We start from the raw sequence: 18,592 nt of genomic DNA on the forward strand, positions 1-18,592 counted from the left end.
GTATAATGTTTTGTTTATACATACATTTTGCTACCTTGTTTTAGAGTCCCAATCTGATGATTCAGATGAGGATGGGGATGGCAGCTACCTCCACCCCAGCCTGTTTGCCCCTAAAAAGAGCTCCCGTCTAGAGGAGTTGGTGAAGGTAATCTAAATATGTTGTCAGCTACCCTGTATGGAGCTTTATCTGTTACTAATTTACATTGTTTTGCTCACAGCTTTGTCTTTGTGAAGATGCATTTTTGGGCAGTCTAATTGGGTGTTTAACAGTTTATGTAGTATTTTAAGATGATGTCATTCCTCAGTATATCTGGAAAAACTTACATTTGCCATATTTTGATGTAAATGTTTTTAATATAGACTCCTCATGAAAAGGAGCCTTTTGTTATTAAATTTTAATTGAGTTTCTTCACATATGTAACAGCCAACCACAACTTCACAATTCACAGAAATATTTTAGTATTATACCTGACACCCTCAACCCCTCACCCCTTGTGCATGGGAATGAAAATAAATAAATAAATAGCATTTAAAAAATACAGTAAAATAAAAACAAAACAATATATAATTAAATAAATAAGGAAATAAAAGCATGGTCTTCATTCTAATGTGTAAAAATATTGCTGACAGGTGTACTACCCAAGTCTATTATTGCTTGGTGTAATAACTGCTGTGTATTCCTCTGTCCATGCTGTTATAGGTTTTTGCCAGTGCTTTCATGTGCTGTGTCTGGACAGCCATTAGTTTTAACTGGGCATGACAAATAATGTGTCTTTTACAAGACACATAATAAGAACCTTTTAGTAGCAAGCTATCTTAACAGTTCCTCTACATTAGTATGGATCCCCTTTTCAAATCAGCTGCTTTATTTTCTTAGTACTTTATATTTGATATTTTATGGGGTTAACTGTCAATTTAATTGAGTACATCTTATATAAAACTGAGGGTGATTACTGTCAGATAAACACAGAACAATGCTTAAATATTGCACTCCACTTCTTGCTAATGATGTCATGGTTTTTGACTTGACACAGCTATGTATTATAATGTTAATGTAAAACTGTTATTTCTACTGCATTTTATACATAGCCATTCCAAATTACCTTGACTTAAAAAAAAAAGAACATAATCATGTTAAAACTAAACTGGCCTTGTCCCTTTGTAGCCGCTTAAAGTAATGGACCCAGACCATCCGCTGGCAGCACTTGTGCGAAAAGCCCAACAGGAAAGAAATGGCACTGCTGCAGTGGCACCCAAACCAGAGGAAGTAACAGACCCAGCTCCATCCAGCACACCTACGCAGTATAGTGCAGACCGTGAGTATAGATTTTTTGTTGTTGTATTTTTTTGTTTTTTCACTTACTTACACCAGAGACAGCACATCCTTTTTACAGACTCTTAACACTGTTTTGGGTCCATGTTGGGTTCTGCTGTTGATGGTTGTTCCATACAAATCTTTGCTACTTTGTGCTGACTGTTGAGGTGAAGACATTTTTAATGCTGCAAAGTAATATTGAGCTCAGCTATGTTCAGGCATTGTTTCTGCTAAGGTCCTTTTTATTATGGCCAGCAGCACTAAAGTAAGACTTGTGTTTTAAACTTTCTTCTGTTTACTCACTCATTCCAATCAATTCTAATTAGGCCTGCAACGAAGGGCAAAGCATGTACAGATGATACATGCAGGGACAAATCTGAATGTTGTAAATCAGTAGCATTAAAAATACATTTTAGTTTCTGGTTTAAAAATTGTATTGTGCTAAATGTTTAAATTAAATATATTTGGAAATAATTTAATAATTCAATTCTGTTTTCGTTTTCTGTTTTCGATTTTTATTTTTTTTCATGAGCTGTACAGCTTATGAAAAAAAATAAAAATCTGCATCCTATAATATTTGGAATGTCTCCTAAGATCAATCAAAAAAGGATTTACCGTACAGACATGTATCATTTATGTCATTGGATATATATGTACAGTATATGATTAGCATGTGGCACTGCTGAGGCCTTATTTAAGACCAGGTTGCTAGCAGGTTGATAGAAGCCTTCTGCTCGTCTATGTTGTCAGGTTTGGTGTTTCTCATCTTCAACTTGACAGTATCCCATAGGTTTTCTACAGGGTTAATGTTAGCTAGGTTGTTCTGTTAAAGTAATAACATGGTCAGTAAACAAGTTATTGGTGGTGTATTTAGCGCTGGGGGCAGGTGCTAAGTCTGTCTGTAAAAGGAGCTTGGCATATCCAATAATGATGAAGCGCTCTAAAATCTACTTGTAGATGACTGCGTTGACTTTGGACTTGACTTTTGACGCACAATGAACCAACACCAGCATATAAAATTGCATCCCATTAACTGTGATTCTTTACAGTGGACTTCAAGCAACATGGATTCTTTGCATCCCTTATCTTTCTCTAGAGTCTAGGACCTTGATTTGCAAATACAATGCAATATTTACTTTGTCTTTTACTTGAAAAAAGAACTTTGAACAACTTTGAACTAGCAATATTACATTTATTTTTTTCTTTCTTAGCCCAGGTAAGACACCTCTGATGTTGTCTCTGGTTTAGGAATGGCTTGATACTAGGAATGCATAGGTAGCCGTTTTCCAGAAGAACTCTGTCAATTTTGATGCAGCCTCAGCGAACGCTTATAAAGCTCTCCCAAGTCCTTGAATTGGTTCTGCTGTTCTTGTGCATCTCTTCCTACCACACTTTTCCATTCCACTCAATTTTTCATGAATATGCTTCGACACAGCACTTACAAACACTCTTTATACTCATTAAACAATGACCTTCTATGGCTCACCCTTCTTGTGGCGGGTGGTGATGATTGTCTTTTGGATGACTGTCAAGTCGGCAGCCTTTACCGTGATTTGGGTTGTGAGTACTGAATTAGAGAGAGCAACACAATATAAGACTAATATAATAAGACTTAATATTACATATATTTTCAAATTATTCTAATATTTTGAGAAACTAGATTTTATTTTAATACTAGATTTGAATCTGTAATCATCAAATTAAAAAAAAGCCTTGAAATAACGGCTTTTTCATTTATATTGAAGAAAAAATACCTTTCCTGTGTTAGGTCAGTTAGGATTACTAAAATTATTTCTATCTGGTCAATGCCAAAATAATGAGAATAATATTTGGTAGCATTCCCTTTAAATTGAATGGCTTAAGTCAAACGTTTTGGGTATCCTTCCATAAGCTTCCCACAATAGCTTGCTGAAATTTGTGCCCATTCCTCTTGACAGAACTGGTTTAACTCAGTCAGGTTTGTAGGCCGCCTTGCTCACACCAACTCTGCCCACAAATTTTCTGTGGTATTGAGATTGGGGCTTTGTGATAGCCATTCCAAAGCATTGACTTTGTTGTCCTTAAGCCACTTTGTTACTAATTTGCCATATATGCTTAAGGTCATTTTCCATTTTGGAGACTGATATCTTGAGTTGTTGCTTCAATATTCTACATAATATACTTTCCTCATGATGCCATTATTTTTGGGAAGTGTACCAGTCCCTCCTGCAGCAAAACATCTCCACAACATGATGCTGCCATCTCCATACTTCACAGTCAGGATGGTGTTCTCAAGCTTGCAAGATTCCCCCTTTTTTCTCCAAATGTAACAGTGGTCATTATGGCTAAACAGTTCAATTTTAGTCAGACTGTTAATAAGACCCAGGACATGTCTCCATAATGTAAGGTCTTTGTCCCTGTGGGCATTTGCAAACTGCAATCTGGCTTTTACGTTTATTTTATTTTTGTTATTTATTTATCTCTGAGACAGTTGTGGGGGATGTCCTTTGACCTTTATTGGCTGCTGCAATAGGACTTAGCAAACTGGTTGTGGATGACTTGATGCTGTTGTGTGTGTCTGTATGTGTGTGTGTGTGTGTGTGTGTGTGTGTGTGTGTATATATATATATATATATATATATATATATATATATATATATATATTATATATTATAATATATAATATATAATATATTGCTCAAAACAGCGGCTGGTAATTTGTTTTTCAATGTAGTTGTGTATATTTGTATTTTGCCACCCATGATTCTAATACAAGACTTTGATAATGGGTTGCTCCATTTTTATTTAATTTTTTTAAATTGGATTGTCTTTCTTAGTTTGCTGTAATCACTGCCTTTTTACTCTGATGGATATGATTATGCAAAAGAACAAATAATAATGAGAGCAGCCCCAAAAACACCAGATAACTTCCAACATTCAACAATAAATTTAAAGTCACACTATCTATCTGTCCATTAAATTTAAATCATACTGGACCTTTTATTTGTACATCCGAAGTCTTAATGCTAATTGTAGCACATGTCAATTCTTTAATGAATTATTGCTTAGATTTTCCACCCATTTTCCATGTGTTATTAAAGTCAACCACCTCAGTGACTCATGTGTTAATATCACACTGTCTCCACTGTGACACTAACCATTTTGTTTATCTGTGTCCCTATACTGCCCTTGCTCTTCCTCTCTTAATAGCACCTCACTCACAGTAGCTTTTTGTAAACAGGTCACATGTTGATTCATATTTATTTAAATCAATTGCTGGGTTTAAAAATAAAGCCATAGAGTCACAGCAAATAGGATACCACATGAAACGACCACAATACAGTATACTGTAAGAGAAGTAAGAGAAGACTTACTCACTTGTAATGAACACCTCCACACCACTTTACTTGTTTCACTAAAACAACCGCTGTTCACTAGGTAGTTTGAATGAAGCTGCTAAAACTTTACCACCACTCGTAGTTTCCTACGAGCATGAAATCTTAAAACAAGTTATTGTACAAGCATCTAATTAAGCTCACTCAGATTCTAATTTGGTGGCACCTGGCTTTTTATATTATGTAATATATAACTCGAATTCTTTACAATAAAGATGGGAATGTTTGAAGTCAGTAAGTACCTCAAAGGGCTTTTGGAAAAGCTATTGCATTGCTGGGTTATTTTTGTGTCCATTTTTTCTATTTTTCCTGTCTTGAAAATGTCATTTCAGAACAGTGACTGAGCACAAAAGGTGGCATTTGTGTTTTTCCTAGGTTCACGAAACAAGACTGGTTTGACAGTTTCTATTTCCAGTGGCAGATGACTTTTTCATGACCTATTGATACTGTTGAAATATTAAGTTTGCCATTACATGTTTCTGAACTATTATGAATATGCCATTATTTTTCATAACAATTAATCATTTTTGTAAGTCCTGTTCTGCAACTAAAGTGAACAGGGGATATACACACCCCACCCTTAACACACATTACCCCAGCACAACTAGGCCTTTAAGGTCACGATGGAGTTGAATCTAAGAGTTGGAGTCTCAACAAATAACTAAACATTAAGATTCTCTCAAAACATGTTTATATCTACATGTCTACAATCTTTTAAAAAATGTTTGAAAATGGGTTAGGGTTAACCACATGTGATTTGGCATTTTCCTTACAAATGTCAAACTTTAGAGTACAGAAGCAAATTGATAAATTATGGTTTTTTGTCTTTATATCCCACACAAAGAAAAATAATTGATTATATGTTACAGATTTTAATTTAAGCATTCAAGGTATTCCATGTAATGCTTTCCTCTTCTTTCATTTACAGCAATATATTATAGGTACTACATGCTCCCTGATGGAACGTTCTGCTTGGCCCCACCTCCCCCAGGGATAGATGCCAGCTCTTACTATAACAATATACCCTCAACTGTAATGGCTGCTCCGTCATCTTCCTCTGGTGCTATGCCTCATTTGGGGACTGCACCCACCTCATCTGAAGCTATTGTCATGGCACCACCAGATACACCCTCCACTCAGGTCAACAACTCATCTGTTCCAGCGAGTGTTCCAGAAACCAGGTAGGTACATTCCCATACGACTACAAATCAAATATAGAATTGTATTGGTTTTGATATTTTGCTTTATCAAAAACAAATAACAGTAATATGAACATTTTAATTTCCTCCCAAAGTAGTTTAAAAGTTGAAGCTGCAGTGTCTACACCAGCAGCACCAGCCATCATTCCTCCTCCACCTGATATACAGCCTGTCATAGACAAGCTGGCCGAGTATGTTGCTAGGAATGGCCTAAAGTTTGAGGCCAGTGTCCGTGCCAAGAATGATCCACGGTAAGTGTTCTTACCAGAAATAAATCTTTTGCACTGGTCAGCCCTTGGTTTCAAGTCTTATCAGTAACTTTCCCTTCTGTTTTTTGCACAACCTTTTTATCATGCTCAGGCTCATCTGTTATGAGTGTTCTCCTCTCCTTTTATACAGTATTTTTTTTTCTTTCTACTGTAGGTTTGACTTCTTGCAGTCTTGGAACCAGTACAATAGCTATTATGAGTTTAAGAAGAATTACTTCATGCAGAAGGAAGGAAAACTGCTCTCTGAGGTATTAAGATTTTAATATTAAGTATGTGTGTTTTGTTTTAAAATGTGTCAGTTTTGTGAAATGCAAGGAAGAGAAGCAATTGCTTGTTGAGCAAAGCTCTCTGTGCAAGATTTTCGAGATTTTCTTTATTAGATGAATAATAAACAGAATCTTGAAAATGAATGCAAAAAGGTAAATATTGTTGCTTATAAAGTTTTCCTTCATGAATAAATAGCCATACAGTGCATTCAGAAAAATTTCAGAACCCCTTCATTTTTTTTAATTTTTATAGGATGCAGCCTGATACTACAATTGTTGAAATTATTTTTTTCTTGACAAAGTTTTTTTTATATTAATGACAAATTAAGATTTTCCAATGCTAAAATTTGAGATATTTTGACCCAAAATATTAAAATGTTTTTTGAGTGACTAAAAGAAAAAGAAGCAGATTCAACTTACCTTCACACTAGATCCACTGCTTAAGGCTTGTCCCTTCAGGGGTCTTCACAGTGGAACATGTTCCGCACATTGATTTGGCATGAGTATTTTAACGCCGGTTGCCCTTCCTGCCCCAACCGTCCCCATTTATCCAGGCTCGGGACATGCACCAAGATAGCCCTTGATGGCTGAGCGGGGCCACACCTGGTGGGGTGGGATTTGACCTTGTGGCCTTCTGCCACACCAGGCCCCCTTTTTACTTACCTTCAGACTAAACTTAAAATTTAAAATACCTCTCAGCACACTGTCAAACCATAATGACAACGGTACACTGAACACAATATGACTTTGGCATTAAATTATATAGCTTACGCTGTTTGATTTAATTTAATTGGAATTTAATTTAAACTCCAAATTCTTTCTGGTGAACTACTAAAACTCAGTGTGTTTTCCCCCTGTAGAAAAAGGCAAAGAGTGGACAAACACAGCAACCGCAATTATGATTCTTGTTTTGAGATACTTTGAAATCCCCTGGCTTTTTAAGATTCCTCGTTAAAAGGACAAAAGATGCGTCATACATACCTTACATACTGCAGAAAATGAAAACGGGTATGAACTCGACTCCTTTGACAAACACAACTTGTTTTTATGCCAAGGCCTTTTTAGGATATGAAATTATGACACCCCTAAAGATTAATGGCCTATGCAGATTATAGTATAGTCACCTGGTATCTGAGTTTTTCAAGGTTTTATGGTTGCATTTAATTTTCTAACACCTTATTCTGTTTAATGTATCTTTATTTGTATAGCAATAAGCCCAGGGGTTTACATATTTATAGAGAAACCCCAACAAATTCCCCTTGAGCAAGCATTAGGTAGGAGTGGAGAGGAAAGACAAGGGCGATCCCCCAGTAAGCCTAGCAGTATAACTAAGAGCTGGTTCAGAGTCACTTTAGCCATCTTTAACTATATATATAAATATATATATATAGATATATATATCTATATATATATACCTCCCAAATCGAAACTGATCTACTTTTGTAAATATGAGGAACACTCGAATATGCGGAGCCATCGATTCTGCAATAGTGTTCTATTGGAATGATATGTTACTATGAGGTCTAACAGGCACAATGGAGAATGAACATTAGGGCTTTCTATGTAAGAAAATGAGAAAAGACAAGACTATATTGATCCCACAATTGGAAAATTCCACTGTTCCAGGAGGCAAAAAAAAAGAAAGAAATGCACCAAATATTGCACCTTACATCAAAATAAATTATTGCATCTCACAATAAAAAGCGTATTGCACAAGAGCACAAAAAAGTTAGATAATAGACACAAAAGTTACTCCCATTATAACCATAGAGATAACAAACAGAAAAAAGTTACTCCCATTTGTGTCTCACTGTATTGTTGTGTTGTTTTACCAGTTCAGTTTATTGTTGAGGTGCACACCCAGGTATTAAAAAATGTCCACACACTCAATGTCTGAGCCCTGGATGCTCACCGGTGTGACTACTGGGGGTTTATTTGTCTTGCTGGTGTTGCTGTAGGAGGAGGTGTTTTTTTCCACACCAGTCAACAAAGTCAGTGATAACTCCCCTGTATTCTGCTAATTTCCCTCGGACAAACAATAATGGTAGTAAAGTCTGAGAACTACTGCAGTTGACAGTGATGAGAGTTGTACTTGAAGCAGACATGTAGAGGTTGAACAGAAAAGGGTAAATCTAATGAAAGAAAAATTACTCTCGCTGCACTCTCACAGAAGCCTTTAGGATTAATTGGAGAGTTTTTAAGGAGTTAATAAGTAATTTTAACAGTAGTGTGTTGCAGGTGGAAGAAGGCTGTTCTAAAGATTTGTTTCATTGGCGACATATTCTGTTCAATATTAACTCCAAAAAATAACTTTGATTAAATTTATAGGCAATGAAGTAGGAAATGACAGAACTTTATGTCTTTTAGGCCTTCTTAAAGTTTGATTTGTTTTTACTGATTTTATAGATAAAATAAGCTGATTGTCATCTGCATAACAATAGACATTTATGGAATGTTTCTTAATGATGTTGCCTGAAGAAGTCATGTATAAAGTCAAAAGTGTTGGTCCAAGCAACGGACTCTGTGGAAGTTGATCCCTAATTTTTTTGTGCATGGAAGATTCGAGATTAAAATTAACTATTTTGACTCTATCTGATAGACAAGATTTAAACCAACCTAGTGCCATTTTTTTTGTTCCTAATCACATTCTAGTCTCTGTAATAAGATGTGGTGATCAGTAGTGTTGAATGCAGCACTAAAATCAAACGGGACAAGTCCGAACAATGAACCATAATAGTTCCTGCTGGTTTGAGGAACTACTACTACTCCAAAGTAGGTACTTTTTTAGATTAATGGAAACCATAGTCATATGTTTAGGCCTCAAAGCTGTCAATTATTTCAAATTCACAATTTAAAAAGATGTATTCAGTTTATCCAAGTCTAAGTCTGTGAGACTGTGGTCATCTCAGTAGCCTGTTGCCCAGCTTTTGAGATCACCTGTTGATTTGTGTCTGTGTCTTCCCAGGCAACAACAGTTGTTATAGTAGTGATATGTGAAACTTTAAGACTCAAATCTGCTGCAATTTCTGTCCAGAGTGTTGCTTTATTAGGTTTTGATTTTCTAAACTCAACAAGATAATCGCCCTGCATGGATGTGAAGCTGGGGTTGCTACCTTCCTTTGTATTGGCACATGGCAGTGAAGTAAATAATAAAAAAATCCTTTTATTTAAATTGCTAACATCATTTTCAGATAGACAATTAATGTTGTGGATTTATTTTCCCTGACTGCTGAATGGTTACATTTTTATTTGAAATGTACCGATATGATACTACATAAGGGCGACTTGTTCTTCTTTTCCTTTCGGCTGCTCCCTTTCAGGGGTCGCCACAGCGAATCATGTGCCTCCATCTAACTCTATCCTCTGCATCCTCTTCACTCACACCAACTAACTTCATGTCCTCCCTCACTACATCCATAAATCTCCTCTTTGGTCTACCTCTAGACCTCCTGCCTGGCAGCTCCAACCTCAGCATCCTTCTACCGATATATTCACAGTTTCTCCTCTGAACATGTCCAAACCACCTCAATCTGGCCTCTCTGACTTTATCTCCAAAACATCTAACATGAGCTGTCCCTCTGATGTACTCATTCCTGATCCTGTCCATCCTCGTCACTCCCAAAGAGAACCTCAACATCTTAAGCTCTGCTACCTCCAGCTCTGCCTCCTGTCTTTTCTTCAGTGCCACTGTCTCTAAGCCGAACAACATTGCTGGTCTCACCACCGTCTTGAACACCTTTCCTTTCATTCTCGCTGATACTCTTTTATCACACAACACACCTGACACTTTTCTCCACCCGTTCCAACCTGCCTGCACTCGCCTCTTCACCTCTTTTCCACACTCACCGTTGCTCTGAACCGTTGACCCTAAATACTTAAAGTCCTGCACCTTCTTCACCTCTGCTCCCTGTAACCTCACCATTCCACCTGGGTCCCTCTCATTGACACACATGTATTCTGTCTTGCTGCGGCTAAGCTTCATTCCTCTGTTTTCCAGAGCAGACCTCCACCTCTCTAGATTTTCCTCCACCTGCTCCCTGCTCTCACTACAAATAACAATGTCATCTGCAAACATCATAGTCCAGGGAGATTCTTGTCTAACCTCATCTGTCAGTCTGTCCATCACCAGAGCAAACAAGAAGGGGCTCAAAGCCGATCCTTGATGCAGACCCACCTCCACCTTGAACTCCTCTGACACACCTACAGCACACCTCACCACTGTCTTACAGCTCTCATACATGTCCTGCACCACTCTAACATACTTCTCTGCCACTCCAGACATCCTCATACAATACCACAGCTCCTCTCTCGGCACCCTGTCATACGCTTTTTCTAAATCTACGAAGACACAATGCAACTCCCTATGACCCTCTCTGTACTTCTCCATCAGCGTCCTCAAAGCAAATACTGCATCTGTTGTACTCTTTCTAGGCATGAAACCATATTGCTGCTCACAAATACTCACCTCTGCCCTTAGCCGAGCTTCCACTACTCTTTCCCACAACTTCATTGTGTGACTCATCAGCTTTATTCCTCTGTAGTTGCCACAGCTCTGCACATCTCCCTTGTTCTTAAAAATTGGTACCAGTACACTTTTCCTCCAGTCCTCTGGCATCCTCTCACTCTCCAAGATCTTGTTAAACAAACTAGTCAAAAACTCTACTGCCACCTCTCCTAGACACTTCCATACCTCCACAGGTATGTCATCAGGACCAACTGCCTTTCCACTCTTCATCCTCTTCAATGTCCTCCTCACTTCACTCTTACTAATCTTTGCTACTTCCTGCTCCACAACAGTCACCTCTTCTACTCTTCGTTCCCTTTCATTTTCCTCGTTCATCAACTCTTCAAAGTACTCCTTCCATCTTCCCATCACACTCCTGGCACCTGTCAATACATTTCCATCCTTATCTTTAATCACCCTAACCTGCTGCACATCCTTTCCATCTCTATCTCTTTGTCTGGCCAACCTGTACAAATCCACCTCTCCCTCTTTAGTGTCCAACCTAGCATACAAGTCCTCATATGCTCTTTGTTTGGCCTTTGCCACCTCTATCTTCACCTTACGCTGTATCTCCCTGTACTCGTGTCTACTCTCTTCAGTCCTCTCAGTGTCCCACTTCTTCTTAGCTAACCTCTTTCTCTGTATACACTCCTGAACTTCCTCGTTCCACCACCAAGTCTCCTTGTCCGCTTTCCTCTTTCCAGATGACACACCGAGTACCCTCCTACCTGTCTCCCTGATCAAATTAGCTGTAGTAGTCCAGTCATCTGGAAGCACCTCCAAACCACCCAGAGTCTTTCTCAGCTCCTCCCTGAAAACTAAACGACATTCTTCCTTTTTCAACTTCCACCACTTCGTCCTCTGCTCTGCCTTAGTCCTCCTTATCTTGCTCACCACCAGCATCATTTTACACACCACCATCCTGTGTTGTCTGGCTACACTCTCCCCTACCAATGCTTTACAGTCACTGATCTCTTGCAGATTACAACGTCTACACAAGATGTAGTCTACCTGAGTGCTTCTCCCTCCGCTCTTGTACGTCACCCTATGTTCCTGCCTCTTCTGAAAGAAAGTGTTTACTACAGCCATTTCCATCCTCTTTGCAAAGTCAACCACCATCTGGCCTTCTGCGTTCCTGTCCTGAACACCAAACCTGCCCATAACAGTCTCATCACCTCTGTTCCCTTCACCTACATGCCCATTGAAATCTGCACCAATGACAACTCTCTCACCTCTGGGGATGCTCTGCATCATTTCATCTAACTCACTCCAGAATTTCTCCTTCTCTTCTAACTCACATCCTACCTGTGGGGCATAACCACTCACAACATTGATCATCACCCCATCAACTTCCAGCTTCAGACTCATCAACCTGTCTGATACTCTTTTCACCTCTAAAACATTCCTCACAAAATCCTCTTTCAATATAACTCCTACTCCATTTCTCTTCCTATCTGACCCATGGTAAAACAACTTGAACCATGCTCCTAAGCTTCTAGCCTTGCTACCTTTCCGCCTGGTCTCCTGGACACACAGTATGTCCATCTTCCTTCTCTGCATCATGTCGATCAACTCCCTAGCCTTCCCTGTCATAGTACCAACATTCAAAGTCTCTACTGTCAGTCCTACATTCTTAGCTTTCCTCTTCTCTCTCTGCCTACGAACACACCTTCCTCCTCTTCTTCTTTGTCTTCGACCAACAGTAGTCCAATTTCCACCGGTACCCTGTAGGTCAACAGCACCGGTGGCGGTCGTTGTTAACCCGGGCCCCGACCGATCCGGTATGGAAGTCTTTGTCACGATTCGCATGTTTGATTTGGCATGTGTTTTACGTCGGATGCCCTTCCTGCCACAACCCTCTGCATTTATCCAGACTTGGGACTGGCACAAGAAGACACTGGCTTGTGCCCCCTTGCGGTTGCATTATACTACATAAGGGCGACTTTGGCGCAGGAAAGTAGACCAGTTGTCCACCTCCTCCAGTCACATGTCGAAGTGTCCTTGAGCAAGACACTGAACCCCCAACTTAATTGCTCCCGGTGAGTGTTGGCCAGCTGCATAGCAGCTTCCCCATCGGTATATGAGTGTGTGTGTGTGATTGTGAGCGTGAATGGGTGAATAAGAAGCAGTGTAAAGTGTTTTGAGTGCCAATAGGTAAAAAAGTGCTATATAAGTGCAGAACATTTACCATTTACATATCGGTGTCAGGGCTGATCCAAGTAATCAGCTATCAGTAGCCGCCAAAATAAAGCCAATTCCTATCCAGACACTGCAGTATTCGCATTTCTTTATAGTGATCTGTTGACATGTGTGTTTTCTGTTGATTGGTGAAACAAAAAAACCAATGAACCATGGTTTTTCAATGTTGCAAAATTAAAAGTTGTAAACTTCCATGAGGAGGCACTATATAGGCACTGTATAGCCATAATAGATGTAAAATGGTATATTTTTTGGAACCAACACAACTGTTTCTTGGATAGTTACAATAAAATCAACGGCATAGTATGTATGCAAGAAGTGAAGGGGTCTGAATACTTTGGGCACTGACTGTACATACATCCAAAGATGGTTGTCATATATTCAAGGTTAGTTTGGTTTGCTTTGTTTTTTGTTTTAAAAAGGAAAAATGCAAAAAGTGATTGAACGTTTTTTAAGGAGCAATTTGTCTTCCGACGAATCAAATCCATTAGCTTGTCAGAGTGCAGAGGAATGTGGCCATTATGACACAGCTCAGGCTGCTTCAACATGCTGCTGCTCAGCTTATTTTATCAGGGAACCTGCCTTGTGTTTGACTTGTATTGTGGGTAATGGGATGCAGATATCAAAAAAGACATCAGCAGCGTGTATGGCTACTGAGGTTTGGCATTCAAGTAAATCTCTAAAGTCTTCAGAGTGCTGCGCTTGAGTGGCTAAAAAATATCTTAAAGACAAGAATAATTTATTGTTATAATCATCAAACTACTTCTATTTGGAAAGTTCTGTTAATGCACTAAGAAGCTTAAAAAGTCAGTAAATAATGTTCCTGTTGTTGGTTTAATGTGAACCCAAATTCTCATTTCAAGCATACATCTAATTGTTTAATGTAATAACATAATATTAATATTTGACAGCACCTCAACTTATGTCAATTCAAATGTGTAAGAATATTGTAGCAGATGGTTGCTAAAGGCAGTAACCATTTTACATTTGACCAAGACTGTTCAAATTCGTCACAGCAATGCAAGCTTGTGTGGGACACTGTGACAGTGTACGTTTTTCTTTTGCAATAACTAGATTTTATGTTTTATAAACTAAATAACTATTACACTGTTTATTGATTAAATTATTGATGAAGTTTATTGTTTGAAATTATGTTAAAATTTTGCAAACAAACAGATGGCACACCAGTATAATTTATATAGTGAAGATGTCAAACCTGAGCTATGTGAAAATATTTTGAATCTAGAGCTGTGCTTGGGTCAGACATTTGTCATTTACATGTTTCTCTTCGAGCAAGGCTTCTACATTTTAAATCCCTTAGACACCTGACGCTTTGACAAGGTTAGCGAAGCTCAGGATTTCTTGCCAGAAAACATTTTGCAGCACTGCTATGAAACCATGCGTGCTTTAATTAGGAAGAGGACTCTAAACTGTCCTTTGTTAACTTAATACTTGTGAATCAGTCTATAAATTCTTTGGTTAAAGGCAAAGCCAAATATGTGTAGGTAAACGCCATCGAATTCTTGCAAGATTGTACTGATGCTTTCCCAGCATTGCAAGAGAGATTTTCCTCTTGCTTCTTTTTCAGTGAGCTTTAATTTATTTATTTATTTGTAGGGTTTAGGAGTTACACTCTCTGGGGCCTATGTAAAGTGCTACGAATGTTGAAAGCACTGTTCAATTACAGCAGAATAGGAGGAAGTTGCATTTGATGCGTTCTTCAAACATGGTAAAATGAACCTCATGAGGTTAGTTTTTTTTTTTATCCTCCTGTGGCATTGGCTTCATCGCCACTTTTCTCTCTCATTCCATCAGCAGTTTATATTTGGGATAGTTGCTCGGAGCACTTGGTCCGCTGGTATTGCAAGGAAGAGCTCTTAGATTATCTGTCTTGTGCAAACAAGCATGCTATATGGGCTTTGTAAAGATACTTTGTTGATGTGATGAGTTACTAAAAAATACAGTATTAGAAAGCCAATAAATGTATTTAAAGCAATTTAAGCACCAATTACACAGCAAGGCAAGTGAGGACCAAACCGTTTAAGTAACCACTCTAAAATGAATGCACCCTTCAGTGAAATAAAAATTAGTTACATAAAATGTTAAAATGAATATCAGCACCATTGTGCTATTGTATTACCTTCTGTATTTTAGGCTCATACAGCTTTTCACAAAAAAGGGATTAGATGAGACTTTATTATAGATTTAATGTTTACATGGCTCTCATGTTCAGTGCAACAAAAACTGTTCTTGCTCGGGGAAAAACATCTTCATCACTGTACAGAAGGTCACATTGTGATAAGTGCAGCTAAGAAATGTATGAAAAATCGAGAAAAACTGAACCTACCAACTGATTAAACACCTAAATTATTTTAAACATAATGAATACAGTGTTAAATTACTGTCTTTGTACTGGTCATTATTTTGTTAGAGGACAAATCATGACAATTTTTAGTGTACCTCAGCTAGATTTAAAGATTTGTTTAAGCTTTTTTTCCAGTAAAGTTGGAGAGGAATTAGTCTCGACAAAGTTTATAATTTCATTTTTCTTTTTTCTTGAATTCCATTACTTTGCAATCCCAAAGGTTGAGTGTAAAATCTGACTTTTTAAAAAATCTCATAATAGTCTTCTGCTTCTGTTAATGCTCTCCTGACCTTTTCAACTCTGCTCAGTACCTCCACATGCTGCCACTAAAGAAATGTAAAAGCATTAACAGAATTTCCTGTTCTCCCCAGTTGGTGTTAGTTTATTTATTGTAGCACAGCATCTGGATGTGTGTATATTTAGGGATATTTTTAGGGTTACGTTAACCATAAAACAATAACAATGCACATTTACCTACTACAAATGTTCTTTTATCAGAAGTAACAAAAATGTTTGGGAATGTATTACACGATTTTAGCAAAATATTGAAATTTACATTGGCGCAAATGTTTGCACTTGTGATGTCAGCCTGTGCATTATATAAACAAAATTTAACTGCAAAAGCATTTGATTTAATAAAATAAATAATGTGAGTTTTTAATAATTAGGGTTTTCCCTAGGATATTAAATCTTAGGCGCAGCGCCCAAGTGTTTTTGCGGACTTCCATAAGTCAAATCCGTGTAAAAAGGTATTTAGTCAATACATTAGAATGGCTGTAAAAACAAAAGTGAGAGTTTTCTGCATGGCCAAAAAAAAAAAGGGAGGTGGCTTAATCTCGAGTGGAACGGTAAGCAGGCAGAAGTAACGACATGTTAGTCAGTTGGTGGTTCAGGAACAATGCAGAGCGAAGATTGGGTTTGATCTCAGGTTTTTTTCCTGGTATATTACTTCACCTTTGTTTTTATTAAAGCTTATTTTATTTACAGAGAGTTTAGCAGCGTGAGTTTAATCCAAGGTTTGAATTCTTTATATAAATGATACTTCAGTCTCCACGGGTTTACATGAAAAGTTGTTCTTATTACGAGTAGATTTATATATAGTAGATGGTTAAATAGCTGCCATTTATTTAGTTTTAGTCAGTTTATGGTAGCTTGTATGTTTGGGTTGAGAACAATGTTTTATAATTATTAGTAATCTTTTCATTTTCTTTGATAAATAGCAAGTAGATTCATAGGACTTGATACTACGGTATTTTGGAATTGCAAATCGTAAACCAGAAAAATTATAAATTAGACTTTTTGACCAAATTGTGCCTTCCCTATGTCAAAGGAAGGAAGTCAGCCAGGTTTCTGGTGATCTGCATGTTAAATCATACATCTCTTATGACAAGCTCGCAGGTTTATATACAATTTGGAAATACTGTAGAAAAAAGTCACATTTAAATAGTATACATTTATTGTATTGCCTGTATTACATATTACTGCTCTATTGATTTGATATCAATCTGTAATCTTTTTTCTTTCATCCAGAGTGGGACAGTAGATGAGGGAGAGAAGTTTCAATTAGACACGTCAGTAAAGGAGTCCAAGCTGACTAAAGGTAGGATATAAACTATATAAAATATACTGCTGCTTTCACATTGTTTGCTTTATTTCATTTGTTCCGTAAATGAAATGCAAAGGCTTTTGACAAATAAATGTGTGAAAATGCAGGCACATGTTTACTCTACTGTGCATGTGTTATATTTTGGTGTTTATTCACAGCTGCCTGTGAATCTAATGGTATTTACGCGAGCAATTTCATTTGGTGATATCGGGGAAATGTCTAGCCAGAGATGAAAGAGTCTATATACTGCAATAATGACAGGATCTATGAAAATATATTAAAATTAAGACCTGAATTCAAAAAGACTGCTGGGATACAACAGGTCATGGACCATACCAGGGGAAAGTAATAACTAGTTGTGGTGGCACACTTGTAAACTGCCCAGCCTTCTACATTGAAGACCAAGGTCTTATATTAAGGTTATTTCTATATGGAATGGACCATATTGTCTACACTTTTATCTCTACTTGGATCGCTACTAGACATACTTGAGTATGAAGTGTGACACACTATTGTTGGCTCACCCAAACATTTTTTTTTTTTGGGTGTCTGTATTTCTGTCCGTCTGTATTTCGGTTTGTCCAGCCATCTGTCCATCCATCCGTCCAATAGTTTCTCTTCCTACTTTATTTGTATTTTGTGCAGCTTGTTCCGTGTCTGGTTTTATTTTTTATTTTTTAATAGAAACTCTGTGTTAGTTTTACTCCATCATTCTGTTTTTTTTCTTTGTCAATAATTTAACCTTCTGTTTCTCTGCTTGTCTCTCTTTTCTGTAATTACAGCCTCATTTGCCCCCATCTGTTTTGCCATCAAGGCAAAGGAAAATGACATGTTGCCTCTGGAAAAGAACAGAGTTCGATTGGACGATGACTCAGACGAGGACAAGGTATAGTTCAGCTTTGTCTGTTTAAATCACATAACACTTGGATTTATTCAGTATGGATATTAAATGGGTTCACATTTGTAGTGACTTGCAATTATTAAAAACTTATAATCTGAACCTTTACTCAAAGTTACTGGAGGAGGAGGGACTGGAAGCTGTGATGGGGGGAACAGAGATAGTTAACAAGGAGCCTCCTGCAGTCAGTGCACCAGAAGAGAAGAGACCCTCCCTCACCTTGGAGGAGTTGGAGGCGAAACAAGGTAACCCTACTAAAAAGATTGTTAAAAGATATACAATTACTTTTCTTCTTGTGCAAGTATTAATCAGAAGTAAAACAGACATGTTTTTCTGTTTTCAACGAATGCAGAAAAAGAAATCATAAAAACCATATCCTCAAATAGCTACAAATTTTGTGTGTGTTGAAGTCAATATACTTTATTGTAAACATCATGTTTTAAATTAAATAAATAACATTCTTCTAGTATTTTACTCTCCTGATCTCCATGACTTTAATGTAGGCTGGTTAAAATTGATTTGTGTGCCTCAGCATAGGTAAATAAACAAGGGCGCTTACAAGACATCTCTGTCGCACCTGCTGCATGCTGTTACTTC

General features: G+C 37.6%; 1 protein-coding gene across 7 annotated transcripts in view; it reads left to right on the forward strand.

Moving 5' to 3' along the window:
• sfswap (splicing factor SWAP) overlaps positions 1–18,592 on the forward strand; it is a 52,113-nt gene that overhangs the window by 10,222 nt on the left and 23,299 nt on the right. For 6 of the 7 annotated variants that reach the window (XR_010911511.1, XM_067483840.1, XM_067483841.1 and 3 more), the window contains 8 exons: positions 45–145; positions 1,166–1,316; positions 5,618–5,870; positions 5,984–6,139; positions 6,312–6,405; positions 17,022–17,091; positions 17,880–17,983; positions 18,111–18,240. Coding sequence is in view for 6 of the 7 variants with exons in the window: in XM_067483840.1 (XP_067339941.1) it covers positions 45–145; positions 1,166–1,316; positions 5,618–5,870; positions 5,984–6,139; positions 6,312–6,405; positions 17,022–17,091; positions 17,880–17,983; positions 18,111–18,240 (1,059 nt within the window). In the remaining variant the exon portion in view is untranslated. The remainder of the gene's footprint in view (positions 1–44; positions 146–1,165; positions 1,317–5,617; positions 5,871–5,983; positions 6,140–6,311; positions 6,406–17,021; positions 17,092–17,879; positions 17,984–18,110; positions 18,241–18,592) is intronic. The other variant, XM_067483842.1, reaches the window with a different exon arrangement.

The sequence above is a fragment of the Channa argus genome, chromosome 18, assembly GCF_033026475.1.
Source record: "Channa argus isolate prfri chromosome 18, Channa argus male v1.0, whole genome shotgun sequence".
NCBI lineage: Eukaryota > Metazoa > Chordata > Actinopteri > Anabantiformes > Channidae > Channa > Channa argus.